Source organism: Phycodurus eques, chromosome 5 (genome assembly GCF_024500275.1).
Source record: "Phycodurus eques isolate BA_2022a chromosome 5, UOR_Pequ_1.1, whole genome shotgun sequence".
Lineage (NCBI taxonomy): Eukaryota > Metazoa > Chordata > Actinopteri > Syngnathiformes > Syngnathidae > Phycodurus > Phycodurus eques.
Genome location: NC_084529.1, coordinates 22,728,507 through 22,746,865, shown reverse-complemented (window position 1 = coordinate 22,746,865; position 18,359 = coordinate 22,728,507). Strand labels below are relative to the sequence as shown.

At 42.1% G+C, this 18,359-nt stretch overlaps 1 protein-coding gene across 6 annotated transcripts in view; it reads right to left on the bottom strand.

Moving 5' to 3' along the window:
- tln2b (talin 2b) overlaps positions 1 to 18,359 on the bottom strand; it is a 110,394-nt gene that overhangs the window by 30,670 nt on the left and 61,365 nt on the right. For 5 of the 6 annotated variants that reach the window (XM_061678107.1, XM_061678108.1, XM_061678105.1 and 2 more), the window contains exons 15-36: positions 18,224 to 18,332; positions 17,036 to 17,241; positions 16,193 to 16,291; positions 15,644 to 15,811; positions 14,790 to 15,084; positions 13,683 to 13,849; positions 12,909 to 13,037; positions 11,956 to 12,069; positions 11,680 to 11,793; positions 11,435 to 11,569; positions 11,105 to 11,233; positions 10,887 to 10,989; positions 9,616 to 9,824; positions 6,456 to 6,575; positions 6,097 to 6,294; positions 5,492 to 5,631; positions 4,818 to 4,911; positions 4,374 to 4,463; positions 4,138 to 4,260; positions 837 to 980; positions 296 to 481; positions 27 to 167 (exon numbers count right to left, since the gene is read on the bottom strand). In XM_061678107.1, the coding sequence (XP_061534091.1) occupies positions 27 to 167; positions 296 to 481; positions 837 to 980; positions 4,138 to 4,260; positions 4,374 to 4,463; positions 4,818 to 4,911; positions 5,492 to 5,631; positions 6,097 to 6,294; positions 6,456 to 6,575; positions 9,616 to 9,824; positions 10,887 to 10,989; positions 11,105 to 11,233; positions 11,435 to 11,569; positions 11,680 to 11,793; positions 11,956 to 12,069; positions 12,909 to 13,037; positions 13,683 to 13,849; positions 14,790 to 15,084; positions 15,644 to 15,811; positions 16,193 to 16,291; positions 17,036 to 17,241; positions 18,224 to 18,332 (3,213 nt within the window). The remainder of the gene's footprint in view (positions 1 to 26; positions 168 to 295; positions 482 to 836; positions 981 to 4,137; positions 4,261 to 4,373; positions 4,464 to 4,817; positions 4,912 to 5,491; positions 5,632 to 6,096; positions 6,295 to 6,455; positions 6,576 to 9,615; positions 9,825 to 10,886; positions 10,990 to 11,104; positions 11,234 to 11,434; positions 11,570 to 11,679; positions 11,794 to 11,955; positions 12,070 to 12,908; positions 13,038 to 13,682; positions 13,850 to 14,789; positions 15,085 to 15,643; positions 15,812 to 16,192; positions 16,292 to 17,035; positions 17,242 to 18,223; positions 18,333 to 18,359) is intronic. The other variant, XM_061678109.1, reaches the window with a different exon arrangement.

The following is an 18,359-nucleotide window of genomic DNA, read 5'->3' as shown; positions in this document are numbered from 1 at the left end:
AAGCAGGCATTTCAATGACTGGTTACCTCGTTGCTGATTTGAGCTGGGATACTCGCAAAATCAGGGTTGTTGGCAAAGGTAGACAGGTTTTCTACAGCCTCAAGGAGCGGAGTGGTAGCAATTCGACATTTATTTCTGTTGTCTTCAGAAAAATCTCCATCTAGAGCCTAAAAACAAGACATTCCATATGAACCTATGACAATCTATCACACGTAATTGCTGGATGGATCGACTTTTACACAGAACTACTCACGTGACGAAATAGATTTAGTATGGTAACAAATTCACACTCAACATTTTGATCAGTTGGGGAGTTGACCTTGATGGTCTTGACCAGGTTGGCGGTGGTGTTGGCCACCTCTTTGGCTGACTGAACAAACTGTCTCCGAGCAACAGGGTTGGAGGTCTTTGAGGACGCAAGGCGGCAGGTATTACACAAAGCTGATGTGTGCTTCGCTACAATCGTTGCTGCAGACAAGACCTGACAAACCAAAGGACACCATGGAGAGTTGTATACAATTGGAATGCATTTTCACGATTAATTGTCCAAACCAGTTTGGGCAAACCTTTGTGCTAAAGGGTCACATTTTATTTTTACTCATTTAATAATTCCTTCGAATTGTTATGTTTTTATTTTGAAATGATTTAACTATAATAAATTCACCAATAATTTAATGAACAGCTTCACCAATAATTTAATGAACCGCTACAACAAATATTACAGGGTTGTTGATAATGTAAATGCTGGGTGGGCTGGATTGAAGAATGGAGCAGGCCGTAGGTGCCCCGAGGGCTATACTTTGCTCACCCCTGGTCTAAAGTCTGGACTTTCTTACCTGTGAGGGACTACTGGATGGGTCCACTAAGCTCTGACAAGCCATCTGTATGGCTTGGTGGGCTCGTGCAAACTGGATGGGGTCTACCAGCCCCTCATAGCCTGACTGACTATTGGGATCAGACACACCTACAAGATAAGAGGCCTAGAAAAGAAATATATACAAGTCAGACCAAAGTATAAGCCTGCTAGAAGACCTTTTATACTCATGTTGTCACAGTTAAGCTTCCTACTGTATGGACAAGCAAATAAAGTGCCAATTTGGCTCATTGGTGGCACTAGACAGTGCACTGAGGTGACTGGTCAACAGAGAATTATCACTTCCATGCAACACCCTGGTGTTCTTCGTTAACTGTCACATTGCCATTTGTATTTATATTTTTTTGCCGTATCACATTGTGGCTCACAGCTACTGTATGATGTCACACTATTTCCATAGTTCATCAGCCACTATAGTGGTGGAAACACAAGTCAAGGCTTATCATTCTCAATTGTACCTTAACAGAATGAACTGAACTATACAGTGATGTCTGCATATTCCCAGTTCAGCATTCACAGATTCTTTTTTTTTGGGGAACCTATCCTCTGTTATTCGCTGAAAATATCGTCTATTTGCTGTTTTGTTCATGAGACAACACAATAAAAGTATTACTTTGGCCCCATCTGGTGGAATCTTGGTTTTGTTGTTAGTATAATTAATTTTTTGTCCGTGTTTGAAATTTAACGAGAGCGAACCTCAACCTCTACATTTCCGCCACCTCCAGCTCTGGTTCCTGTTGTCTCTTCAGTGCCACTGTCTCTAATCCATCCATCATGGCTGGCCTCACCACTGTTTTATAAACTTTGCCCTTCATCCTAGCAGAGACTCTTCTGTCACATAACACACCTGACACCTTCTTCCACCCGTTCCAACTTGCTTGGACCTGTTTCTTCACTTCCTTACCACAGTCACCATTGCTCTGGATTCTTGACCCCAAGTATTTCAAGTCCTCCACCCTTGCTATCTCTTCTCCCTGTAGCCTCACTCTTCCCCCCCACACCCCTCATTGATCCACATATATTCTGTCTTACTTCGGCTAATCTTCATTCCTCTCATTTCCAGTGCATGCCTCCACCTTTCTAACTCTTCCCCCACCTGCTCCCTGCTTTCACTGGAGATCACAATGTCATCTGCGAACATCATGGTCCACGGTTACGCCAGTCTAACCTCATCTGTCAGCCTATCCATCACCACTGCAAACAGGAAGGGGCTCAGGCTCATCAACTTTATTCCTCTATAGTTCCCACAGCTCTGCACATCACCCTTGTTCTTAAAAATGGGCACAAGCACACTTTTCCTCCATTTTTCAGGCATCTTTTCACCCACTAGAATTCTATTGAACAAGCTGGTCAAAACCTCCACAGCCACCTCTCCTAGATGCTTCCATACTTCCACAGGAATGTCATCAGGACCAACTGCCGTTCCACTTTTCATCCTCTTTAATGCCTTTCTAACTTCCCCCTTACTAATCATTGCCACTTCCTGGTCCACCACACTTGCCTCTTCTACTCTCCCATCTCTCTCATTTTCCTCATTCATCAACAAGTATTCTTTCCATCTATCTAGCACACTACAGGCACCAGTCAACATATTTCCATCTCTATTTTTAATCACCCTAACCTGCTGCACATCCTTCCCATCTCTATCCCTCTGTCTGGCCAACCTGTATAGATCCCATTCTCCCTCTTTAGTGTCCAACCTGGCATGTCATCATATGCCTCTTGTTTGGCCTTTGCCACCTCTACCTTTGCCCTATGTCGCATCTCAATGTATTCCGATCGCCTCTCCTCGGTCCTCTCAGTGTCTCACTTCTTCTTAGCTAACCTTTTTCCTTGTATGATTTCCTGTACTGTGAGGTTCCACCACCAAGTCTTCTTCTCTCCTTTCCTGTCAGACGATACACCAAGTATTCTCCTGCCTGCCTCTCTGATCACCTTGGCTGTAGTGGTCCTAGTCTTCTGGAAGCTCCTCCTCTCCACCGAGAGCCAGTCTCACCTCTTCCCGAAAAGTTGGACAACACTCGTCTTGTTTCAGCTTCCACCACATGGTTCTCTGCTCTGCCTTTGTCTTCCTAATCTTCCTCCCTACCACCAGAGTCATTTTACACACCACCATCCTATGCTGTCTAGCCACACTCTCCCCTAACACTACCTTACAGTCAGTAACCTCCTTCAGATTACATCGTCTGCACAAAATGTAATCCACCAGCATGCTTCTACCTCCGTTCTTGTAGGTCACCTTATGTTCCTGCCTCTTCTGGAAAAAAGTGTTCACTCCAGCCATTTCCATCCTTTTTGCAAAGTCTAGCGCCATCTGTCCCTGCAAGTTCCTTTCCTGGATGCCATACTTCCCCATCACTTCTTCATCACCCCATTTCCTTCACCAACATGTCCATTACAATCTGCACCAATCATGACTCTCTCTCTGTCTGGGATGCTCAGAACTACTTCATCTAGCTCCTTCCAGAATTTCTCTTTCACCTCCAGGTCACATCCTACCTGTGGGTAATAGCCACTAATCACATTAAACATAACACCCTCAATTTCAAGTTTCAGCCTCATCACTCGATCTGATACTCTTTTCACCTGTAAGACATTCTTAGCCAACTCTTCTTTTAAAATAACCCCAACTCCATTTCTCTTCCCATCTACACCATGGTAAAACAATTTAAACACTGCCCCTAAACTTCTTCTCTTGGACACACAATATATCAACCTCTCTCCTAATCATCATGTCAACCAACTCCTGTTTTTCCTGTCATAGTCCCAACATTCAATGTCCCCACATTCAGTTCTAGGCTCTGTGCTTTCCTCTTCTCTTTCTGCCGAAGAACCCGCTTTCCACCTCTTCTTCGTTTTTGACTTCTGCTACTAATACTATTAATGAGCCTCATGTGTAGGTCATTTGTTTGTGTTGAATACTTTAACTACTAAATACAGTTATGTAACATGGATGCATGTTTGAATACATGCCTGATAAACGGTGCTGTATGACCCTTTTGCCGCCATCTTGTGGTATCTTTATGCAATTATTTGTAGATTTTCACTATTAACGTCAGGGCTCGGCTCTTATATAAGGTATACATAACGAGACCCTATCTATACAGACAGTACCAGAGGTGAAGAGCAGAGTTCTGCAGAGCAGTTCAGTTTTGCTCTTTTCTGGCCAAGATAACTAAAATTTGCTTGAAGGGTAACATGCAACTATCTAGCTTGAATGGCGGCCAAACTTTTTTTGAGATGAGAAAATTCAGTAGTCTCACCTGTCCTGCAGCCTCCGTCAACCCACAAAGAGCCTTGGACGCCACGCCTACACACTCCCCAAAAGCCACCACGTCACATGTCTTACAATGCTGAGAGATGCCTGCCATCGACTCTCCGAGGACCTAAGGCAGGTCAAAACAACAAAGGTTTTAAAATATTGGGTCTTCATTGGTCTGCTCAGTCACCGAACACTCAGACTAGTTCATATAGTACAGGAATTTACTTTGGTATCTACCTTTGAATTTTCCATGACGCTCTCGATGCAGTCAAAGTAGGACAGTTCGTTGATGGGCTCACTGGGATTATCCAAGAGCCCTCTGACAGCCTATAGGCACATGCGCACGCGCGCACACACACAAACACCCATGCACACAGATGGTAAGAACTGAAACTCTGATATCAAAGACACTATTATCAGGTTCTGAATTAACTATGTAAAAAGCACTGTAAAATGAGATTACTGCTATAAAGGACATTGGTATTCACCACTGTTAATATGCAGCAATATTATCATTCTCATTCACTTGGGTAAGTTAATCTATCTTAATGCTGACTTTAATGTGCGTCTACAATGAATGATTCTGTTGATGTATCAGAATTTGGGCTGAAAGTCAGACTACAAGCAATCCATTTAAACACAAGGTTGAAATATGGTGTAATGGTATGGAAGGATGGCTACCTCCAACTCCCTCAAGGCATTGTCACACTCCCTTTGTCCTGCAGCTTGCTGTGTACAGAGTGTGATCAGCTGGTTGATACTCTCTGTCACCGCCCTGAAACACAGAGGCAACCTTTTCACTTCATACTGCCTGGCTTCAGTCACTCAAACGTGCCTTCAGCTGCCCGATTCATGCTAACAACACATTGCACAACAATACACGGGGACGTGGGGGAGTGGCAGAATTGTCTCAGGTTTGTGGTTCAGCCTTGCTGAGCACAGTTAGCTTCCAGCCAAGGCGTCCATCTTCCTAATTAGACAGAGAGAAGTCAGTCAGGCCCAAAGCCCTTAGGGAGCAGCTGCCTGGCTTCTCTCCACCACGATGAAGACGACTCCCTGAAGCAACACTGAAGACAAGGCCGTATTTTTCACAAACTGCTACAAGTTTAAAATGGGTTTGGGAATCATAGGATGGAGGATACACATGCACAATGTAATAAGATCCAATTCAAGGGTAATATTAGAAAATGTATGTAAGCATTCTTACAAGCATACCTGAACATTACCGTATTGTTTTTGATTAACAATAGTCAGAGAGCATATGTTTATTATTTGCACTGGAGTATAATTGCACCGCGTCATTATTTTGGATTTCATTAAATTGTACAGAGTAAATGATACATGTAGTAGCTCACCTTGCTGCAACCGCAAGAAGATTCTTTGCATTGGCTGCACCTGGATCTACAGACAGAGACTTGGCAGCCAGCAGAAGCTTACTGGATGCCATTGAGATGTTCTTCAGATTACCAATGACTTGGATCTGATCGTCCCTGCTCTGCAAAACCAAGAAAAAGAAAAATAGGATTTTGAAGCGCGGTTCCAAACTGTACGGAATCGTCAAACTATAGACATTGTATCAACTAATAAGCTATAGCAACAAACGGTGACATTTTGCAGATGATGTATTTTGGGATCCTCACCACCTGTTTCCTGTCCTAGGCTTAATAAAGATTGAGTTTCATGCTACATCAGCTCAGATCCCTAAAGATATTGCCACACTAATGAACAAAATAACCAGAACATGAACATCACAAGATCTCATTATATTTGGCTCTTGGGCAAAGTAATGTCCCTAAGTGAACTTGAGTTATCTAATTAGAAAACAAATTGAACAGTAGGTAATAAAGTGACAAAATTATAATGACTTAGGCTTTGTGTTAGTGGTCTTTGTGTGTCAAATGCAGTGACAACAGAATCTATACTGGACTGTTCAGTGAGGTTGTATGATGATGAAACCTACTTGTGTGTGTCCTGCCATCTCTACACCAGCATCCAGGAACTCATCAAAGTCTTGGCTGAACTTGCCAGAGGCAGCAGCCAGCTGGCTGCTCGATCCACGGGAGGAGTGAACGACCTCGCCTGCGGAGTGGTTGAGCTCAGCCGCTGTATGGTTCAGATCAGTCTGGGCTTCCTGGAATGTCTTATTGCAGGTAGGAAGCTTCAAAGACACATCGAAAAGGCCATCTTGTAGAAGCCATTATTGGATAAACTAAGCCAAATGCAATCAACACTTTCAATCAGGTCAGAACCTTTCAAGTACACATGCTTTTCTGTCAATATACATGAATAGAAACTCAAGAAAAATGCAGCAAGCCTCACAATATCCACCAGCAGCTTCTTGCTGGCTTCTCCGATGCTCCTGAGAGCCATGTCAACATCCTTCTGGCCTGGCAAGCAGTTTACGCAATTATTCAACGAGTGCGACACAGCTTTGGCCACCTGAAACACAGGACAATCAACCATTACTGGACTGCCATCAGTCATTCTAACAATGTACCACATAATGCAATGTCCCAGAGCAATGCTGTGAAGCATCTCAAATGCAAATTGGGCTCACAGTGCACAGTAATCTATGCCATTAAGACATGTCGCAGACAAATGCCAGACAATATGTTTATTCCCTGTATGGCTGGTGGAAAATGTTTTACTAAAGCACTCCTGAGAGAGAACACAAGGCAGACGACACAGAATGAAAATTGCAACAAATGGGCGTTATAATAGTTGTTGTGGGAAGGAGAACTGCTCTCAATTTAGAGCAAATGGAATAGACTTGATTGGGATAGTCCAATATTTGAAGGAAGACAAGTTGGATTGACTTCATGTGAAATATTAAAACCACAAACTCTGTGCTTGGACAAATAAAATTAGCTTTATATGTGCTTCCATCCATCCATCCATTTTCTGAGCCGCTTCTCCTCACTAGGGTCGCGGGCGTGCTGGAGCCTATCCCAGCTGTCATCGGGCTTCCAAAGAGGGTAATTGTAGGAAAGATATATCACGGGTACAGTTATGGAGATGACAGCCACTAACCCTGAAACAAAAAGCTGTCATTGAAATTTTTGTTGACAAAAAGGTGACCATATTTTGGTTATCTAAAAAGAGGACAATAATAGCCTTTACCAAGGAAACAATGCCAAAACAATAAATGTCCATTACCCTGACGTGATTAAAATGTGAGTTACATCCATCCATTTTCCATGCCACTTATCCTCACTAGGGTTGCAGACGTGATGGAGCCCATCCCCGGTATCTTTGGGCGAGAGGCGGGGTACACCCTCAAACTGGTCTCCAGCCAATCGCAGGGCACATAGAAACAAACAACCATTCGGACTCACATTCACACCTATGGGCAATTTAGATTCTTCAATCAATCTACAATGCATGTTTTTAGGATGTGGGCGGAAACCGGAGTATCCAGAGAAAACCCATGCAGGCATGGGGAGAACATGCAAACTCCACACAGGCGAGGCCAGATTTGGACCCGGGTCCTCATAACTTTTAAGCAGATCTGCTAACCAGTCATCCACCGTGCCGCCTGTGAGTTACAATTTCAACAATTTCACTCTCACTTTCTGTGTGCCATCATCTACTTGAAAATACCCTCTAACTGAGATGCTTTTTTTTTTGTATTAAACATTCTTCCCTCAAAACAAACAAAAGTTAACAATACATTTATTTGCCTGTGAATTGATGATAATCAGTACAATAGCTACCACTAAAATTATAAAGTTAAAGCTGAAAGCTTCATGACAAACCTAACAGAAAGGACTTGCTGTTAAACCATATGATGTATGTTGTTGTAGGTTCAGATTACCAAGGTGCTTTGCTTTTTCCTTTTTGTCTTATAACTCCATTGTCATTAATGCATAAGATCTAATGCATGTTATCATAACAATATGTGGTCATAGAGATGCTCAGTATGGACAAATCCCAATTCCAATGAAGTTGGGACATTGTGTAAAATATAAATAAAAATAGAATACTATGATCTGCAAATCATTTTCATCCCATATTCAATTGAATACACCACAAAGTCAAGGTATTTAACGTTCAAACTAATAAACTTTATTTAATTATTTATTTTTGAAAATATTCACTCATTTTGAATTGAATGCCTGCAACACGTTCCAAACACGCTGGGATGGGGTATGTTTACCAAGGTGTTACATCACCTTTCTTTTTAACAACACTAAATTAAGCGTTTGGGAATTTAGGGCTCTAATTGTTGAAGCTTTTTAAGTGGAATTCTCTCCCATTCTTGCTTGATGTACAACTTCAGTTGCTCAACAGTCCGGGGTCTCCATTGTGGTGTTTTGCGCTTCAGAATGCACCACACATTTTCAATGGGAGAGAGGTCTGGACTGCTGGTCAAGTACTTGCACTCTTTTACTATAAAGCCATGCTGTTGTAACACTTGCAGAATCTGGCTTGCATTGTCTTTCTGAAATAAACAGGGAGGCCTCTGAAAAATACATTGGTGGATGGCAGCATATGTTGCTCCAACATCTTTATGGTACCTTTCAGCATTAATGGGGCCTTCACAGATGTGCAAGTTACCCATGCCATGGACACTCCCACACCCATCTCCCAACTGGCTTTTGAACTTTGCGCTGTTAAGAATATGAATGGTCCTTTTCCTCTTTGGCCCAGAGGACACGGCCACCATGATTTCCAAAAACAATTTCAAATGTGGACTCGTCAGACCACAGCACACTTTTCCACTTTGCATCAGTCCATCTCAGATGAGCTTGGGCCTGGGGAAGCCGGCAGCGTTGTTGTTGATATATGACTTTCGCATTGCATGGTAGAGTTTTAACTTGCATTTGTGGATGTAGCAACGAACTGTGTTAACTGGCAATGGTTTTCTGAAGTGTTCCAGAGACCATGTAGCCTTTATACAATGATGCCGTTTTTTAAAGCAGTGTCACTTGCAGAGATTTCTCCAAATTCTCTGAATCTTTTTGGTGATATTATGGACCGTAGATAATGAAATCCCTAAACTCCTTGCAATTGTACGTTGCGATACGCACAATTCTCTTGGTCTTAAACTGTTGGACTATTTGCTCATGCAGTTCCTGATAAAGTGGTGAACCTTGCTTGTGAACAACTATTGATGATGCTCCTTTTATACTCAATCGTGACACTCACCTGTTTCCAAATAACCTGTTCGTCTGTGGAATGTTCCAAACAGGTGTTTTTTGAGCATTCCTTAACTTTCCGAGTCTTTTCTTGCCCCTCTCCCAGTTTTTTTGGAACATGTTGTAGGCATCAGTCATAAAAAAACAATGTTCATCAGATCATCATAGTATTCTGTTTTTGTTTACATTTTACACAACGTCCCGACTTCAGTGGAATTGGGGTTTGTAAAACACGCCCCCGATAATCCCCATTATGATTAGCTTCGGCATGAATAAACATACAACCAAAATAGAATTGTTGGAATTGAGAGAAGAATATCATATCCTCGAAGAAGTTCTACCTGTGCAAGTCGCTGTTGGCTTTCAGCGTCTCCTGGATGTACCAGGGCCTGATGGGCCTCATGGATCAGCATTGATGAGCCCTCCATGACACACTGGGCAGAGTCCAACATTGCAGCTGCAGCCTGAGGCTCTTTAGTGCTGGCTGCAACACCTCTGGCTGCTTGTGCCAGTGTCCTTAAAGCCTGCGCTGTTTCTCTAGCAGCCACACCTGTAAACAAACCAGATGCATAAGGGAATTACAGCAAAGTCTGGCAGTGAGCAGAAAGAAATTCCTGCGGGAAATATCACTATTTTGGTATCATGATAACTGTAAGCAAAAAACACATTCAGTATCAACGATAGATGTGCTAATAGCACAATAGCTAACAGATATAAAATATAGAAGCTCTCCCGGGAGATGATAAGTTATCCATAAAGGCAAGTGGAGAGCACACACACCATTTATCCACATGAGTTGTCTTGAGGAAATTCACAGAAGTTGGATCAGCCTTTCGACTCTATTTTGAAGATGATTCTGAATCCAGTGCTCAATTGGTTAATGATCTGGGTTTGCATTGATTGTTCTTAGCTTCCAACAGGAATATTTCATTCGTCCAGATCTGAGATATGCAATGTAAATATTTGCCTATATATATGTACCGTCTATATGTAGCAGACTGTGTTTCTGCAGCAGACTACAAATAACATTAATTGATTTTTAAATAATAATATGTTTTCGGCAAGACACATGGAGATTTGCGTATTACTTTTCATTCCCACAATCACGGCATTCTGCACATCAGAGGTTTGCAACACCACAAAAGGATTAACCCTGTATCATGAAAAGCCCTCTATCTCCAAGTAAATATGGTGTTATTGTCAAAATGGCCTCTTATACACACTAAAAGAAAAGCAGAAAATTGCACCAAATTGCCTTAACCAGCCAAAAGGAGCCATTTGCTGATTGAATGTTAAATCTAGTGAAAATAAGATTAATGAGTAGCCAGCAGCACCCTGGGCCACAGCATGATGAGCTGCCTGTGAGCATTCGTTGTTAGGAAAGACATTCTCTAAACCCTCATGACTCCTCTGAGATCAGCATTGGGCCTGAAAGAAGGCAAAGCAGTCTTCGCAGTATCATAATAGAGAAAAGTAATATTTTCCTCTCTATTTGGCAGAGTTGAAGGAATAAAATAGCAGTCAGTAATTGTTCTGATTATATCCAACCTAACCTGGACATTTAGACAGAGTATATTTGTTTAATGAAACAGCATGAAAACACCTCTCGTACCTGTATAATGTTCATTGCCTTGAGCAGCACAAGTCAGCAGTTGGGCCATGGATGAGCCCACAGCCTTCGATGTGCTTCCCAAATCCTGAGCACACTTCTCCAACTGTGTGAACAGCAGGACACACAAAAATAATCTCAATTAAACTTGAATGCCCCCATTGTGTGGTTTGATCACTTATCTGTGCAATGAGATTTCACTGGGGAGATGATGGGCTCACCGATTCCCCAGGGAGAGGTTTGAGTTGGCCGTCAATAACGGACATCTCGGCATCCTGCAGCTCACATTTGAGCGTCTGAACCGTTTTGAGGGCTGAATCGATCTCCAGGGGACCACACGCTTCATGGGCCTTTAAACAATGCAAAGATGAAGCCGTGACTTGCATGCTTCCCAACCGGACAGGATGCCATCATTCAGGAAGATGTTGAGCCTATTAGCTCTGGATAAGGTTAGGAGACTGAACACACTGAAGTGGTGCCTAAGATCAATGTGCCAATATAATGCTCGCATCAGTTAGATAACTTTTTAAACAAATGTCAAGGATAAATACCTTCTGGGTGGCTGTTCTTAGCTCTGCTAAGCAGGTCGCCAAGTTCTTGGCACATTGACCCAGTTGCATAGCAGCAGCTTGGTCAGCCACCGTCGGAACGGCTGACTTCACCGACACCACCATTTTACTTCCAGGCTGAAGTAAAATCAATCACAAACCAAAAGACAATAATCACACATCATCAGCATAAGCCTTGAAAGAGTTAATTTTTACATGATGTTACTGTACAAAAGAGAAAGTCTGACTTGTAAGAAACTCTGGCTGGCCATGATGAGGGCAAGCTGGGCCCCAAGCTCTTCAGGTTGGGCTTGGCTGCTCCTCATGCCTTGCACCAACTGAGGAATGCTGTCTGCTACTGCCTAAATGTGCACACGGCGCATGTTTGTAATCTACGGAAGCTAGCAAAGAATGCATGTATAGTGTATTCTCTGGCAATACAAATAATATGGGTTTTTCTTTTGGTGTTCCACATCTGACAGGGATTTTAATAGAGCCAAAAAAAAGGGTGATGACCATCATACCTTGCAGCTGTGTACAAGCTGTTGGTGTGAGGCTGTATTTTTGTTGGAAGCCGCAGCATTTTGTGCAGCTGCAATTGTTTGAGTAGCAGCCGCCGCCGCCTGCTTAGCAGCGATCTGCACAAGTGACACAAAGATTACTTGAGTTAATAGAAAATGAATGTTAACAGAAAAAGTGCCCGGTAAAGGGTTTTGCTCCATGCTGTCATGTAAGCCACAGCTGTTATATCTAAGCAACGTCTTCTCACGAGTATTTAGTAGGAAATCTCCAAGACATGGCAGGAATGTATTTTCTACAAATACTGGTGGTTAGATTTTCATCTGAAATTTGACGGAATACTCTTGAGGACAGGCTCAACTAAGGAAGACCACCAAATGAAACTCAAATAAGTGCATGCTGTGAAGTGTTTTTTTTCACAGGATAATGAGCACTGCTTTTATGCTTTAGTTTCCCTGTGCTTTATAGACTAAATATACACTGCACATTAATTGTCACCACCTTTGAAGTGATGACAGGAAAATGACATCTTGCACTGAGGTGATGTCGAGGCGTGGGCTTAATTTATCCACGGTATAACATTTGCGCACACGCATACACACGCACACACACATACACACAGCACTTCCTTCATGGGTCCGACTCCTGATGACGGAAGTGAGCATGAGCACTATTACAGTGATGGACGATGTCTGATAGCTGGGGCAGAGTGGCTCTACTCATTAGGGGTGATCTGATACCCAAGGCTAAACACACATTATTCACACCACAAATGAGATTTCATCTCACTATTGGGAACAAAAGTCAAATAAAATATATCTGCTGTAAATGTGATGTTGAGCTATTTGAGCTTGTGTTGACGTCATCCTCAAATGTTTATATTGCAGGGATGGAGCATGTACTAAGGAGTACACACAACCAATACAAAGATGCAAACATGCTGACAGTTTTGACTCACCTCCAGCCTGCTGACCAGCTTTTTCTTTATTGCATTTTGAGCGGCAGCATTAGTGGCGACACGCAAACCCTCAGCTGCCTCTCTGAGCCTCTGTTGCTGGTCTTCATTCTCTGGGTAAGCAGCCGCCCCCTGACGGCGCATACGCACACACATTTAAAATTAACCCTCGGCTCGGTATATGACAGCTTGAATCAGATCTTGTCAATAAAAAATAAACATGGTTATCACAGTGGCCCAATAGATGCTACTGTATTAGGCTGGTTTCCGATGACAGCGATTGTCAGATTTCCTATTCTCAATGATACCAGCACAGATGTGACAATTCATGATTAAAAATGATGATGATTAAAAATGACCGATAAGCAGCGTTTCACCTGCCGGGCGGGGTGTCTCACTCTGATAATATCCTGCTCACCAGGGCTGGGAGCCTATTAAAAGGCACGGATTCTGCACCCTTTTAAATAGGATGTGAAAATATATGTGTGTGCAGCTATGCCAAAAATATGCAGTAAATTAATGAAGGCAATACAGGAGCTTAGTTTAGCTAATTTTTAACGCTGCAATCAATATGGCATTACAGGCCATAACATCATGAGAGAGACAGAGGAGAAATAAATGCATATTGTTTTGCAATAGATTAAACCTATAAACGGAGCTGTGCTTTAATTAGGTATCCATTCCTAAATAAAATTAGAAAAAATGTAAATGTGACAAAAATCAAATCACCAATCAATACATTATTATGGAAAAAAATAACAACAAAGAAACGTGTACCTTAGCCGCCTCCACCATTCTAGCTGTGGCATCAGCCAGGAGTTTAGCTGCTGCTAATAGCTTCTTGGAGTTGTCAACATCCACTTCTGCCTCTGCATCAGATCGCATGGCATTGACCAAGTCAGAGGTGGCTTGTGCTAGAACCCGGGCTTGACGCACCATCTCACCTATTGAAAACACAATAAAGGAAACAAATTGCATTTGTGCCAAGTCACTGTTAGATTTAGTGCAAGTACAGTAAATGAAACTAAAATGAATATAAATTTTTCATCTTACCAAGATATTTTGGACAATTTTTTATTAGTTGGAGTAATTTGGAAAAGGTCTTATTTTGTGCCACACAACACAAAGCAATTTTGTGGAGAGCAATCCCGACCTCAAGCTAATAGCCCTCTCGTTCAACATCACTGACCTCTGAACTTCACAATTGCTTTTCTGGATGTTTTAATTTTATTGTATTTTTGTATTCAACTATCAATATTACACTAATACATACATATTTTCCTCTCTCATATAACAAAATACCTCTAAGTATGATCCAGTGTTGTTTTACAGCGCTGCTAACAGCAGCAATAATAGGCTTATTACACTACAGTAAATGTACCTCCCTTTGACACTGAGTGCACAGCTTTATGTTGATCCCAATAAAATGCACACATGAAACTAATGTGGCCAGAGAGAGCATGCGGCATCTTACCACACGTGCTATAAAAAGCTTCATTTCCCAAACACCCACCTCCAGTTGGAAATCACTCACCCCCACTCCTTCGAGAGACTAGACATCGAGATGTTTTATAGCCTACATGTACAGCCTTGGAGAATTTAGATTGCTAGGTGGGTATAAATCACTGTTGATTTGTTGTTGAAAAAGTATAGTCTCGAAAAAAATGTGTTGTTCTTGAAGGTTAAAAGCCGGCCACCATTCAGAACACAGGAGTGTTTTTTATATGAAAAGTTTGGTACTAAACCCCTGAAATTGGTGGCTTGGAATTGGAATTATTTTTATGTGTTGTGGTATAACACCAACAGTGGTTTATAGTTTGGACTTAATCCTAATTTATACAAATTATTCCAGATCCTGCTGCAGCCTCACTTCTGGATACCCACCGGCATCACCCATCGAAGTGAAAATGTTTTCGGTGACATTCATGATGGTGTCAGTGGCCTGGTCATAGCGTCCGATGGGCTCGCCGCAACTGGCGTAATGGCGGACATGCTGCAGAAGGTCGCTGAGGGCCTGGCTCACCACGCCGGCCGCTGCGCCGACCTGCTTCAGCAGCTCGCCATTGTCGCTGGCTGAGCGGCAAGCTTTGACGCACGTCTCCACAGAGCGATCCACCAGCTTCCCAGCCTCCACAAGCTGCTCCTGACACACAGGGGAGCTGATGGTCGGACTCACCACCTGCAACAAGTCAGAAGAATCCAATAATTCAAGACAATTCTGACATTAGACAATACTAAAATAATTAGTTTTTAAAATCTGTAATCACACACTAATACCACAGTAGTTTTGTTTTTGATGTATTTAATAGCACATCTTTGTTAGCAGAATTATGAAAAAAATAAAAATACTTTCAGGAAACCTGGAGGAGGAGGGATGTCTGTGCCAAGTAGAAGCCATTAAAAACAGTTCTGATCAAGTATTTTATTTTAAGATTTACATGCCTTAATTTCTAAGAACATAATGATGATGATGGTACAATTTGGAATGACGCAAGACGTGCACATCTCGTGCTGATCCAAATCTAGATTGTTTGCCCTCTTGGGAGTTCTGTGTACAAAGTCATTCTAGTTATCTATTAGCATTTGTCAAAACATGTACATGTATGTACATATACGTACATATTCACAGTGTTTTTTAATTTTAAAGGATTATAATAATGCATGTATTGTCATTGCAATTCTTCTTCAATGTCCTCTACCTACTTGGCTGTGCAGCCAAACAAGTTTCAAATCATTACCTTGGTGCACGCTACCAGCTGTGAGGTGGACAGGGCACACTGAGTGGCGGCCGCAATCACGCGGTTCTGCAATATGTTGTCCTCGGCCACCTGGGCCACATTCTTGGCCTTCAGAACCAACATAGCAGCTGCATTGGCCACTGCCTTGGCCAGGTTCATCAGGGTGTCCTGCAATGCAAGAACCAATGTCCTTAAATGAGAGGACGGTGTAGAGAAAGAGTTTTTGGGCACGACTACATCATATTTATCTTACTGAATGTGGCATTCAGATAGAACATTGCACTGATCTACAAGAGAAAGCAAATTATCCATTAATTCACATCTAGATGTATGATATAATCAATGCACAAGAAAGGAAACCAGTGGACTATAATATTATGTTTTAATATCTGGTTAAAAGCCGAAAGTCTCAATAACACAAAACTACATGAGGTAATAGTCCAATAATAAAGTATTGGCCAATTACATAACCATGCATTGACATATTCAGACTACGTCTTCTTGTTTGGCCAGCATTGTCATAGTAACAAGGAGTGGATGTGGGCCCACCTGGAACTTCTCATCAGTCTCGCCCTCCCCCATGTGACGGAGCAGGTCCCCGCTGGCTTGACCGATACTTCCTGCTGCAGTCAGCACAGTCTGCCTAGACTGAAAGAAGATGACATCATCACATTCACTACGCTAACTTGGCTTACTCTCACTAATGTTTCCAGGAGGGGTCTAGCACAGTATTCAGGTTAAAAAATCACCTCAGAAAAGACTTTGCCAGTTTGATTACAGAAGACATTTATTAGTGTGTGTAAAGTGAAAAGAAAATTCTGCTAAATTTGACACACCACAGAGAAGAGTGTTGTTAACAACCCTGCCATATTTGAATGATTAAAAAAAAAAATCACAAAGAATATAAAAAAAAATGTGGTTTTAAAAGCACAACAGCCCGAAGCACTGGTCTACATGCTGGCTGTCAAGTCGGACTTATTAAAAAAACCTTTCCCCACTCCTTGCTCTTTTCTTCTCTACATGATATGCGCGCGCTCAAAGACGACAATGAGCGGCTACGACAACCTGAAGCTCCGGTCCACACACTGGCAATCAAGTCTGACTTCGCCCCTCCTTGCTCCTCCACCTTTCTCTTTGTGACATGCAGACTCACGACCGACAACGAGGCACTCTAAAGTGGCCATGCAAGCCGAAGCCCCGGTCTACACGCTGGCTGTCAAATTGGACAGCCAACAGCCAACTTTTTTCAGCAATTAGTTTCAAACACACATAACGTATTTAGAAACAAATCTCCAAATTCACTTGACACTTTTCATTTTACTTTTCTTTGACGAAAATTTAAAGTTAAAGGCTGGTTGTCCAAGTCAGGATAATAATTAATGGGTGCCTCACCTCAGCGGCTGCAGGCTCAACAGATCTGAGGAGATCTGACACCGCTCCTGTCAGCATCCTGGCAGCACCCATTAGCTTGTGTCCACTGCCCACCTCGTCCATTAATGCAGCGAGCAGCTTTACGCCCTTGGACATTTCAGTCAGATTGGAGGAAATAGTGGTGATGGCGCAACCAACTGCTGTGTAGTCAGTTTCTGTGGGCTCACCTGTGGAGGGAAGTGCAGCGCCACTCTGGGTCCATGTCAGACTAGTACATGTTGTATAGTATATGTCATACAGTATGCTGTACCACAGTGCCACTTATTAGAGCTACATTTTGAACAGTCAGTGACGTTTCTATTGAGATAAGTAAATTGAGGGAGAAATTGCCTTCGATTTATACGGCGGAGGAAGTGTCACCAAACAGATGGTGAGGTAAGATTAAAACCCAGCAAAAAGGCTGGCAGGAAAATGACTGGAATTGTGCCAAGTAACATGAGGATCAAAGAGATGCACTGCCCATCAGTTGATCTTCAGAGCAATAAGATTTACTGGATCTATCTAGAGAAATCTGAAATGTTCTCTTGGTAGAGGAAACTGCTGTCCCATCATCATTGAATGTTCATGGGGAATTCACTATTACTGTATTTTTGTTTTTGGTTTTGGCTTTGCCATTTGTTAATCATACACAAGATACCTTTTGGAAAACAATTTCATTTTTTTGCTATTCAACATTTGGCTCTATAAAAAAACCACCATCTTTATATAGTGTTTGGTTCAAGGAATATCAAGCAAATACAACTGATTCATTGCACAATTTGAAGAAGCATGCTCACATCTTTCAAGACCTATTTCCCAAAAACCTAATAAACATCTTGATGATTGGAGAGCTAACTTTTTTCTCCAAGTAATAAGTAACCTTCAACATTTTCCTTGACCATGTAGTTGTGGATCAACTAAAGCTGCAAATGTAACAGTAATGATCAACATGACAACACACTGATTCACATCGTGAGCAATCAGTGGTGCTGTTATTACAATTGACCTGTGAGGTATCCCTATGTCAGTTATTAGATATTCAAATTTGACTCAATGATCAATCACAAGTATAGGAGAACAATATTTCTTCCTTTTAGTTTCTCATAAGGTGAATTTCGTGTTCATAGATACCTAAATCCTACTTTTTTCTACATTCTTCTGGACTTTTACCTGCAGTGAGATTGACCACAGATGCTGTTCCAGCAGTGATGGCATCAACCTGAGAGTGGATTTCATGTTTGGATTCATCCACTTTATTCTGAACCCAAACCCTCGAAGCCTTTTAGTGGAAGGAAACGAAAGGGAG